The following is a 13,002-nucleotide window of genomic DNA, read 5'->3' as shown; positions in this document are numbered from 1 at the left end:
TGCTCACCCTTGAAAGCAAGTCAAGGAGCGAACAGCCCTCTCTGTGCCCATAACCATGCGTTCAATGCCATTCTGTGCCTCTCATCAGATTTCACAGTCATTAGCAGAAAGACATGTCTTGATCAGCTCAGTATCTCCACCAGATAGTTTCGTTCCAGGCACAAAGTCGCTCTCAAAGTTGATTCTACCATTAAGTGAATCCAGGAGAAAGCCATAATAACCAACAGAGCACACCATATGCCAGGCAGCACGCTAAGTACATTACATGTATTAACTGATGTCACTCTTCCCAACCTGGTCAGGTTCTACCATTATCACTACTTAACATATTTTACAAAAGCTAAGGTACAAAGAAGCTGAGCCAGTTGCACAACGTGAATCAGCCACGAACTGGCAATGTAGGGTGCAAGCATGCACCATCCAGCCCCTCAGTCTTAAGCACTACGTTGCCCTGCACTGTAATACGTCAATGGATGAAAAGCACACACGTGCACACTAGACAGAAGGGACCCTAATAAAGAAAAGCATGAGGCCGAGCAAGGGAAAGGCAGGAAGGGGGTGTTCAATGTAAATGTTACCGCTTTCCTACTACTTTTCAGATCACAAAAGGTCAAACAAGGGAAAACAGGAGCTGTAAAGAAATGCAAACAGAATGCTTTCCCAGAACCAGGCCATTGTTAGAGACACTGTGTGACTTAGTGCAACTGTTTGTACATGGTATATAACAGAAATATGTCCAGATTCACGTCTTCCTCAAATCATTTTGAATACTCAAGATACTCAATGGCTCACATTTGAAGCAACCACTGTGCCATAACTTTTCAGCATTAGAGCAATCTGCCGGAAAAGCTGTTTAAATCACTGCAGAACAATCTGGGAGTGACAGTTGTTAAGGAGACAGCTGCGTTAAAGCGCATTTCTGTTCAGCTCTCCAAAGGGAATGTCCACTTCCCAGCAGGACTCACAGCTGGAACATAAAATCTGTCTCCCACATTTTTTAATAAGAAATTATACATTCTCCTGCCAACTCCATGTTGTAAAATATTTCAACCGGTGTTATTAATTTGCAAGATTTCCAGAGATACAATATAAAGTCCAATAAATCAACACCAAGTTCAACTGCCGTTCTTGCTGTTAGCACAAAACATCTACACGAAATATGCAGTTTTGTAAACATTCCTGTAAACGTGTAAGAACCTTTTCCTTATGTTCAATTAAAGAGAGCTTGATTATCATGTGTTGTGGTGACAATAGCTCTTGGTTAACCCTGTTGGGAGTTCTGTGCCCCTCCTGGATGTTGTCTCCCAATTCTTTCTCTAGATTAATGAAATAAAAAGGGAAAATTTCCCTATATGCATTTGTAAGCCCAGGTTATCTTTCTGCTCCTTTTGGGACTCCCCTAACTCTTATATTTGGCCTTTTAGCAGTGTCTCAGTTCTTGAATACTTTTTCTGGCCTGATCCAGCTCTGCTTCCAGCTTTTTGTTTCTTTCCCCCGGTGACAGGAAATATCTTCCAATTCTGAGATTCTTTCTTCTGCCTCCTTCGTTCAATTTTGGAAACTCTCCATTCCACTTTCAATTTGTTCCACTGTATTTTTAACTTCTGATATATCAGGTATCATTTGATTAATTTCCAGTGTGACATATTCCTTAAATTCACTGAACGTCTGCTTTATGTGCTTCTTGATAAGAAGCTTTATAAAAAGTATTTTGAAATTCTTTCTCTGAAATCAAATTCTAGATAATTTTTTGTCCTAGTAGGTATGTTTTCCAAAATATCCCATTATATGCACTTAATATTTATACACAAAACTCAAGTGCAGGAATTCAGTTCAGGAGTGAAAACATCAGTGTACTGTATCCATACCACAGGATTTTAAAGTGAGTTCCACTTGCCTCTCAATTCCAAGCTACCAGTTAACACAAACTCTTGAAGACAGAATACAAAGGCTCAAGAATTCCTGTCCCTGACACTCATGTAGGAAACCTAAGCTAAGTTTCTGAGTCTTGATTCTATCTTGTTTTGGTTTTAAGATGGATGCATTAACTCAGCTTGGCACAACAGCTCAATGATTAGATTCTTATCTTCCAAACACCAGGATCTCATAGAGGCACCAGTTCTTGCCCTAGCTGTTCTACTTTGACTACAGCTTCCTGCTTAGGGCCTGGGAAAGCAGTGGAGGACAGTCCAAAGCTTTAGGACACTGCATCCTCATGGGAAACCTGGAAGAGGGCCATGGCTACTGCTTCGGACTGGACCACCTCCAGACACTACAGCCTTTTGCGGAAAGAACCAACGGATGGAAATTCTTTCTGTCTCTCCTTCTTACTATATATCTGCCTTTCCAATAAAAATAAATACATCTTTTAAAAAGCAGTTTTGACAGGTCTGGCAAGGTTGCCTAGTGGCTTACGTCCTCACCTTGCATGCTCCAGTATCCCAAATGAGTGCTGGTGCTAATCCCAGCTGCTTCACTTCCAATCCAGCTCCTTACTTGTGGCATCGGAGAGCAGTAAAAAATGGCCCAAAACCTTGGGAAGTTGCACCCATGTGGGAGACCCAGAAGAAGCTCCCAACTCCTGTCTTTGGATCCATGCAGCCCTTGTTATTGTGGCAACTTGGGGAGTGAATCAGCAAACAGAATATCTTCTCTCTCCTCTATAAATCTGACTTTGCAATAAAAAATAAACAAATCTTAAAAGAAATAGTTGAGAGTACTTCTTAGAAAATACAAGATTAAAAGTCTAAGGAATTAAGCAACATTATAACAAATGCATTCTTGTAATTTAACTATGAATTTTCATTCTATCTGTTTTTCAAAGTGTACTGTAAAACAACTCTTTAGAATGTTAATAGTATTAAATGGGACTAGCAGAATGAAACCGTATTAAACAAAAACAAAGTTCCTTTGTTAACAGCACAACTATCACACTTGAATAATACACCGGCAACCGCCTCCTTGTTTCACACTTCAGGAATCTTTCTGTGCCTCAGCATGTGCTAGTTGTTCCCCTGTGCACCAAGGAGTTCAGAAATGATCACAGCATATGCAGGAGGCTTTTTAAAGAAAGAAATTCTGCTATCCCAGGAACTTACATCCTTGGGATGAGATCTAAGATGAACTCCAAGCATTTGCCACATTCCATCTCTCAAACAGAGTTCCTAACTGGCTTCCTATTTCCCCAACACAGCAGGATTATGTTTACAGAGAAAAGAAAGTCTGACATGAGAAGATAGCTCATGAGTCCCATATTCATTTCATTCCTCAAACCAAGAGAAATCAAAGTGTAAACAGACAAATGGTGAAAACAAACAAAAGTTACCAAACATTCAAGTTTTATTTGTTTAAAGAAGAAATGTTTGTTCAAAGATTATTAAATTTGCTAGTGAGGGAAGGATTTCACAGCAGAACAGTTTATTATGCTGAGAACATAACACAAGAACTTGTGAATAATACAGCAAATAAGGAAAAGCTATTAAACTCAACTCAGACACCAATCATTCATATATCAACTTTTTCCATGGGTATACAATTTTTATATATAATGACCCATTCCATAAAAGGCAATCATTGATGAACTACTGGATACAGATTCAATAGACAGAATTTAAGAACCATGCGCAGGAGCTGAAAAAAACATCAACTATATCAGGGCATTTGGCAAGCACTGATGGCCACAAGAAATGTTAAGTGAGAGAACAAAGAGTACCTCCCGACTTCACAGAGCAAACTGTGCATCAGGAAAATCATGCCAGTGACAAAACCGCAACTGCCAACAAGCACTGATACACACACACACACACACACACACACACGAGAATTCTGAGAAAGACAGGAGAAACATGGGGAGTGTTTCTAAAAAGAGACTGAAAGCTGCCCTCACGAAGCTTTCACCTAAAAGACGTGGAGCTTATTCAAGCAATCATAAAGCTAAATGTGAAGTCACACAATTTTGTCCTGAACAAGCAAGAGGGAATCCGGACACAAGACAAGGAAGGAGGCCACAAAGTGGTCTAAGAAGGCGTTACATCAAGGCTGTGCTGGAACTGCCCATGGGGGTGAATGTTAGAGAGGTGGGCATTCCACAGGTACCTACATTTAGGGGGTGCCAAGTACAAATTGCATGGACGAGGTGAAAGGGGAATTGTAACGATACGGAAACACATGGTAATGGGAAAAAGATGCGATTATTGAAGGATCTCAGCTGCCTAGCAAAGCTTTTCATCATGTTCCTCTTTCTTATGGAAACTCAGAAGATGCTTTTGCAATAAGGTTTAGTTACAGACATGACCAAGTTGCCCTGACAATGGAAAGTGTACTTAGCATACCCATTAGCAACACAGAAACCAGAAATAAAATGGGGAACTAATATATGTTGACGACATCAAGTTTCTTTCTTCTCATCTTGTGTAGGCTTACCCCAATGATGCTCAGTCCTTTAAGGTAGTCCTGACGGGGCTGGGCTTGAGGAACGCAACCAGCCAGCACCACCTTCTTGTTCTCTTCCTGAGCCTTCCTAAAAGGTTGGAGAGAAAACAGTGGTGAATGTCACTGCCCACAGGTGTTCCACTGGAAGCTGTTTTTGTGCACACAAGTCTTCCCAATAATATGCTCCTGTAGCATGAACCAGAATTTTCTTCCAACTGCTTCAATAAACTATAGTAAAATCAGATTGCTGCAGTGTATGTCGAACTTGCTATGTGATTAGACAACATACAGCAATTCCTCAAATAACACCTTTCGTTTTTATCTCATTGCAAAACAAGACAAAGAAAATCAATTTTGCAGGAAACTCCAGAGTATGAATCATTCTTCAGGATATTTTTTTCCAAAGTAACCATTCAAATTAGCCATTTATAGTAAATAATAAAAATATTCAAACCTATTATCCCCAATGATTTGTCTGAAATAAAAGCAATGTGTGTGTGTGTGTGTGTGTGTGTGTGTGTGTGTGTGTGTGTATTTCTTTTTAATGAACGTTCTGATGGAGAGAACAACAAATAAAAAATGAAGTATTCCACATTCTGGAAATCTCCCCATCTTCCCAGTCCTGCTCCCCAGGGACCATCGGGTTATTGATTGCTTATGTCTGCCTACCAGTGCATTCCTTACATGTATAAGCAAAATAATTACATTTGTGTTGTATGCACACATATACTTGATAAAGTATTTCTGTATTATAGAAACCCAGATGTAAAATCTATGTTCAGCTGTGTCTTTATTTGCCTCCCTAGCATAAATTCTAAGGAGCAGAAATGCTGGTAAAGGATCAATATCTCAAAAGGGAGCTGCAATATATTTTTAGGCGGACATTACTCATCGGTGTGAAACATCCATATTGTACAATAAACACTGATTCTGTGCTTGAAGTTAGTAATGAACAAAGCAGTTTCCATCTTTTCCCAGAAACTACCCATATCCTTCATGTATTTTGAGATTATATTTTCCAATTTTCAATTTCTTTTCAAGTCCAAGGACTCGGCAATGTTTTGGCATCAGTTCCTTCTGCCTTAACGCTCAGGTTCTGACAACAACTGAGGTCATCAGTACTGCTGTGGACAACTGGCTTCAGACTACACCGCCCAATCAGCGAGAAGCATCCACACTTGGCATACTCTGTCGTCTTTTCAAAAGCACAAAGTCAGAACTGGAAGGCCAATGAACTAAGTATGATACACACTATGTCAAAACCTCCCAGGAAGTAGACCAAGGATTAAATCAATAAACAAGCACAACACATGATATTAATTTTTTTTACATAATACTATCTTGACAACACACAATTCACTAACATTAGAATATTTTTATGGGGCCCGGTGGTGTGGTCTAGTGACTAAAGTCCTCGCCTTGAATGCACCAGGATCCCATATGGGCGCCGGATCTAATCCCGGCAGCTCCACTTCCCATCCAGCTCCCTTCTTGTGGCCTGGGAAAGCAGTTGAGGACGGCCCAAAGCTTTGGGACCCTGCACCCGCGTCGGAGACCTGGAAAGAAGTTCCTGGTACCCAGCTTCAGATCGGCTCAGCACTGGCCGTTGCAGTCACTTGGGGAGTGAATCATCGGACAGAAGATCTTCTCTGTCTCTCCTCCTCTCTGTATATCTGACTTTGTAATAAAAATCAATAAATCTTTTTTAAAAATTTGTGTAATCTTAAGTTTGAATCCTGAAAAATCTTAATTTATTAAAAAAAAAAAAAGTCTTCAGTATATTGAGTAGACAGCCCAGAGACTTACTGCATGGCTCTTCTACCTGGTTCCCCTTTGTTATCAGTACCAAGTAAATACTTTTCCTGCAGGAAATGGAAAATACCTTATCAAATGATGAAATCCCTAGTTTCCATCTGGCTCCTTCGTGAACTTTACATCTAACACCAAATGTCACTGTCAAATAGCTAAGAGATTGTCAACAATTAAATCCAAGCTTAAACAGCTGCTTCCTGTAGCACAACTCAATCATTTAATGATCAAGAACATCCAACAGAGTGCAGTGAGTGAGGAAGGGTATACAGTAATGTGGAAGCACTTTGCACTCACCCCGCCAGTGCTTTCTAACAAATGAGATGTGAAAGAACCTAACACAGCAGCAACTAGAATGCTCTTAGTGACAGGTGGGTATGACATGAAGGGTAGGAGACAGGAAAAGATAAAAACAAAGCACCAAGAAAAAAAAAGATCAAGCGGCGAATTCAGCAGAAGGAAGAATGTTAGGGAATAGCCCCAAAGGAAGAGGAGGAGCACATGAATACCAGTTCAACTCCTGGCTATTCCACTTCCAATCTGACTGCTTATGAGTGTGCCTGGGAAAGCAATGAAAGATGGTGACCCCGTCACCCATGTGGCAAACCTAAGTGGAGTTAGGCTCCACTTAGGCTCCAGGAGGCTCTTGGCTTCTAGCTGTTTCAAGCCCAGCTGTCGCAATCACTTGGAGAGTGAACCAGCAGATGGAAGATTAAAATCATTCTCATCCTATCTCCCACCTCTTTCTATTAAAAAAGATATTTTGTTTTTGAAAAGCATACAGTGAATACTTTACCTATGCCTGGTCACAGCTCTGTTGCAAATACGTAACGCTGTCACTTTAGTGCAAACTGAACCACAGACAACACTTAAAAGAATGAGTTTTTGTGTATGCAAAAAAAAAAAAACAGGCAGAGGGCTGGACTGGGCCCCTGGCTCATGGTCCATGGCCCATAGTCCACTGATCCCTAAACTAAGCAAATCAAACAATCAGGGTCTCACCAGCTCTCAGCTGCTGGCTGAGTACCAGGAGAGAATTCTCTCAAGAGACACCAAATCTGAAGCAGATATTGGCAATATATTGCAAAGTCCTAGATGATGACAGCGCAAGCTGCAGTCCCCAGTGGTAATGGAGAGAATCCTACAGAAAACACAACTTCATGGTTCTTCCATTGCCTATCAGTCTTAAAAATCTGGTCCTCCGTAAAGTGCAAATACTGCCACAGAATAAAAACACTGCAGAAGACAAAGAGGAAACATACCAATAAGATTATAGCAATAATAAACATGCCACATCACGGTAACAATCATCATATGTTAGTTATACAAACTATGAAAACATGGGTGGCTGCTTGGTCTAATGGATAAGAGGCCAGTTACGGCACACGCATTCTGGCTCAGAGCACTGGGTTTGGTTTGTCTCCAGCTGCCTGCCAGTGTCACCCTGACAGGCAGTGGTGCAGCTGAAGGACTCTAACTTGCTGACTTTCCAGAGGAAGCACTGAACCGAGTTCCCTGGTGTGGACGGTCCAGCCCAGCTCTGTGGACAGCTAAGCAGCGAATAAACAGATGTGACTTTTTTTCCTGCACCTGACCTCCAGCTCTGCAGTTCTCAGATGTAAAAGATAGTAAAATACAGTAGATGCCAATAGATGATAATTAAGGGAAAATGTTCTGCTGATGCGAGAAACACCAAATCAGGTTACAAAATCATACTAGACTAATTATAAAGGAGTAAGAACGCCAGAAAATGAATGGGAAATTTCAAAACACAGATGTGTGGTGATGAAGAAATGTATTTTAAAAATTATGTTTGAGTAAGCCTTTAGAATGTAAGAGCAGAAATATAAATCAAACAGAAGTCAAAACTTAAAAAAAACCTCAGCATTGTAATATTATTACAACTTTTTGTAAATGACCAACCAACTAGCGAAAGTTGTAAAACAAAATTTCTAGTCATTCTTGCTCTGAATCTTCTCCAGTGGTACCCTATTCTTTTCATCTAATGAACTTTACTCAGTTAAAAAAAAAAAAGGAGAAATGTTTCTTTAAAAATTTACCAAACACAGATGTACTTTAAAAAGCTTTTATCCTTAAAAATATGAGTATTGGTAAGAGTAATAATTTGAGAGTTTAAAATAGCATAAATTCCCATGTCTTCATTTCAGATTCCCTTGAAATGTTAATTAAAATGAAAACTGGTTCACATTTCTTGAAACTTATGTTAAAATAGAAGTGGTGATGTGCCCTGTTGTGACCATTAACTGAAGTAATAAGGAAAAATGAAGAAGCCATCCACTCTTCCGGCCAAAGCTCTGAATATAAGAAATAATTTGTACATAATTTCAAAATACACAGCAGGCAAAGTCGCTGAGAGATGCCACATGATCATTCCTTTACTGTACTGATGAGAGAACTAAAGGTTAAAAAGATAAAACGATGGAGGCTCCAAGTCCCACACCTGGGGGAGTTGACCGGAGCTGCAATGAACATCTGAGACCTCCTGGTTTCCTTAGCATCACACTGCACAACATAAATTTAACTTAAATTTTGATTATGCGATAAACATTGAAACAAGTGTTTCTTGATTAGAACAGCACAGAGATGTACAGAGCTATGGCATACTAAAAGTCTATAGAGGGGGCCTGGTGCAGTAGCCTAGTGGCTAATATCCTCACCTTGTAAACTCTGGGAGTCTGTATGGGTGCCAGTTTCTAATCCTGGTGGCCCAGCTTTCCATCCAGCTCCATGCCTGTGGCCTGGGAAGGCAGTGGAGGATGGGCCAAAGTCTTGGGACCCTGCACCCACATGGGAGACCCAGAAGTGGCTCCAAGGCTCGTGGCTTTGGATCATTGCAGCTCTGGCCATTACGGCCACTTAAGGAGTGAATTATCGGACAGAAGGTCTTTCTTTGTCTGTCCTCCTCTCTGCATATTTGCTTTTCCAATAAAATAATACTAATAATAATGCTATAGAGGTTGGTATGTGGTATAAAGCTGTCCTCTTTGGTGCCACTTCAAGTCCTCGCTGCTCTATTTCCAATCTAGTCCCTATCCACATACCTGGGGAAGTAGCAGAGGACTCACGCAGGAGCTGCAGATGAAGCTTCTGCCTCCTGTGCCTCCTGGCTGCACATCAGCTGTCTCAGCTCTGAGCACTATGGCCATTTGGGGAGTGAACCAGTAAATACGTGAAGAGGAAAGCAATGGATGGAAGATTCATTCATTCCCTCATTCTCTCTCTCCTGCATGCACACACTTTTCAAATAAACCTTTACAGGAGAAAAGACAGACTGCAAAGTAAGAAATGCCTTCATATTTGACACTTCTTGTTTCCTTGTTGCTAGCGAATAAAGTCGGGGTCCAAGGAGAGTAGCAAGTGCTGGGAAGAATTCTCTAGAAGCAGCAGCGGAGATGCTGCTGCCTCCACCTAGCCCTTTGTCACTCCCATCCCTTCCCTGCAAGAAGCGCAGGGGGACGTCCACGTACTTAACCCGACTTTCCCTCAAGTGCTTGATTTTTGAATTGTGAAATGCATACTAACACACTCAAAAACCCTTCCTCCCGACAGCAGCAGGAGGAGGGAAACCCAGCTATTTCTGTCGAGAACAAGCCTAGCTTTCACCGCTGCCCATGACTGCTCTAGGCATCCAAACGTTCCAGCGAAAGGACACGAACAGAAGTACCGATGCGCAGGTGTGCAGCGGCATGAGCTGCATACACACAGCGATCAGAGAGACGTCAGGAAATAGAGCTAATGAACGGCAGCAGCAGCACAGTCATCAACCGTGACGTCTGTCCAAACTTTTGGAACCAGCCAAGGAGGAAACAGTTCATATCAACACCTCTCTAAATACATGCATCATTTGTTGTTAGAACATGAAGAGATAACCTCTATGCTGCCAATAATTGAAAACAAAGTCACTTTAAGATATGATTTCATCAACCTGAGAAAATAATCCATCAGGATATATTCTCACATGTAGCTGGGGATGTACAGAGATGTAAATCCATACTAAATGATGTATGATCTTGGGAACCCTAGATAGCATTCTATCTTAACCAGCAAAATTAAAACACTGCATATTTTATATGCCTTAGGAAGGAAAACTACAACAAGGAAAGGACTCATCCGCATACCACTAAGGAAGTAGTTGAAAGGATACAAATGAGTGGGCAACACCCCAGGCACGTGGTCAAGGTAATCAAGCCTCCTGCATACAAGCTGCCATTCTGTTAGCATATCCAGATACACCAAACTAGGACATTCTGATGAAGTGGCCAGACAAAACCAGTCAAGAAGTCCCCTTGAACTTGATTCCAAGTTCAAGTGGTTTCCATGACTGCAGATTTGCCAAGAACTATTGTTTATGTAAAAGTCACTAACTCATCAATTCATGTTCTCACTCTACCATTCACTCATGCACTGCTACATGTTGACAAGAAACAATGAAAACAAAGATAAAACAGTCACTGGTCAAGCTGAATCCCGAGACAACACAAACAGCCAAGATGCGGAGGTGGCAGGGAGAGGAGAGTAGCATTAGTGGAGAGGGAGTCAGCGGAAAGAAGCTATTTGTTTTTTCTCATACTTGCTCCACTTTTGAAGTAAGTCATTTTTAAACAAATAAGTAAAAGCTTCTCCCCTGCACAGAGCTAGATCCCAAATCATTTCTCTATTCTAAAGGAAATGCTTCTCTTACACAAGACATTTTTACATTGCAGAAAATATAATGGATCGATACTGAACTTGTGGTTGATTGCCTTAAATAATCACTGTGGATATAAAATTCCACAATTCTAGCATGCCTCCTTTCCAGCAATGCCATGACATTTTATGAAAAAGGAAACCAAGGATTGGAAAGATCCACTAGCTTGCCAGAGGTCAAAGTAAAGGCAAAATCACAACTGTAAGCCATTCATCACTGCCCGTTGCCTTCACCTAACACGCCATGGGCCAGGGGTTACCAAAACCCGTAAGATTCTATGGCCGCAAATAAATAATTTCAGTAGGCCATAAACACTGGTCACTCTTTTGTAGATGTCAGGCATTACTTCGCCACACATCTCACCTGTCCATTCATCCTATGGTCATCACTTCCAACTGTATGCAACAAATAGGAAAATTTAGAGAAAGTGAAAGAAATTCAGATTTTCATTTTGCATATCATACTTGCAAGTTCTTTAATAGACTATTCTATGCTTATCAAGTATGTAATATATATTCAATGGTAGAGCAGATAGCAAAAGGAATTTTCACTTCTAGGAACACAGATGAAGTTTAGGTCTCTCGTCCCTAAAGAAAACTAAAAAAAATGTAAATTATACAGAAATACAAACATTTCAAATTAACATGATTAAGTAAATTAATTCACAAACTAGTGGCCATGAAACATTTTATCAAGGCATTTAATGTTGTTACAGACTCAAAGAATGAAAATACCCTCAAATGACCCAAATATGTACAGCTGTGTAAAACCCAAAATTAAATCCATGTAGTGCTAAAATGATCTAGTCTCCCATGTGAGTGCCAGAGGCCCAAGCACCTGAGCCATCTTCAGCTGCTTTCCAAGGCACAACAGCAGGAAGCAGGATTGAAAGTGAAACAGTTTACACATAGGGCATTCAGATGCAAGATGCCAGTGCCATAATACTGGACCCTGTACTAAGATGTTTTATACACTGTAAAATATATCCTAAGAATCACATATTTTAAGATGAGTATTACAAAAGGAAATTAGTCATCTGAGCTCAAACAGGGGAGAAGTCACTGCAGGACCACATAAAGGATTGATAAAGCCATGTATAACACTGTCAGTTACCTAGAAACCATTCTTCTCAATGGAAGAAAACGAAACTAAACCAATCGAAACCCCCCACTAGGGCATAAGGATCGTTTTGATAAAATGGCAGCCACAGGTACAAAAGTTTTCTGTCCTTCCTACCTAGAAATAATTTAATCTGATTTGAAAATTTTATAAATGAACCTGATTTAGCATATATATTTAAGTCATTTTTGCACAACTAACCACTTCCGCTAGAAGCCTTTTAGTTTGCTGACTCTGTTCTCTGTACTTGGGCTCCTTTGTTTTCATGGTTTATAAACTCTGAATTAAAACCAACTCCTTGGATCCCATTTCTTTGTGAACTTCTGTACATATACTTGTAACTAAAAATTTTTTGCTATTAATCCGTGGTTTTTCACTTTGATCTGTGGGCCTCAGTTTTTCAGACTAGGAGAGAAAATGAAGAGTTTTTTTTTTTTTAATTCTCCGGTATTTTAAAATTTAAATTGCAATTTCATCACCAAGGTAAAGATGACTGAGTGCTGTTTATGAGGAGCCATGCTATGCATGTAAGATGCCTCCCTTGTTCAGAGCTCACCTTTGTACCTGGCTATTACACAAGCCTTTCCTCCTTATAGAGCAAGATGATAAGCACTCCTATTTTAAAAGAATTTCCGTAAGCAAGTAAGATTAAGTGTATGACATGAACTAGGGTACTACAAAAGCTCACAGAAATAGAACTAGAAGTTTATTTTAGTACAAAAAGTTTTGAAATCCACCCGTATGACATATCTTCAAAAAGCCCATGAACACTGATGTATACAACTTTAAAAAAAAAAAAAAAACCTGAAGATTTAAACTTTTGCAGCAAAAGAAATTTATCTTTCAATTCTATTTTCCCATAAACTTTTGGAAGGACATTTGTATACTCCTATTATGGAGAAAACCCATTTCAAATAACAAAACAAATCTACAGT

The 13,002-nt window shown here is 40.1% G+C and overlaps 1 protein-coding gene across 1 annotated transcript in view; it reads right to left on the bottom strand.

Moving 5' to 3' along the window:
• The window catches only part of CDKAL1 (CDK5 regulatory subunit associated protein 1 like 1), a 640,980-nt gene that overhangs the window by 463,302 nt on the left and 164,676 nt on the right, over positions 1-13,002 (bottom strand). The window contains exon 5 of the mRNA XM_040967680.1: positions 4,423-4,519. Coding sequence (XP_040823614.1) covers positions 4,423-4,519 — 97 coding nt within the window. The remainder of the gene's footprint in view (positions 1-4,422; positions 4,520-13,002) is intronic.

Source organism: Ochotona curzoniae, unplaced genomic scaffold, assembly GCF_017591425.1.
Source record: "Ochotona curzoniae isolate NIBS_2020 unplaced genomic scaffold, NIBS_Ocur_1.0 scaffold_461, whole genome shotgun sequence".
Taxonomy (NCBI): Eukaryota; Metazoa; Chordata; class Mammalia; order Lagomorpha; family Ochotonidae; genus Ochotona; species Ochotona curzoniae.
The sequence above is the reverse complement of the archived record's forward strand: the minus strand, read 5'-3'. Positions and strand labels throughout refer to the sequence as shown.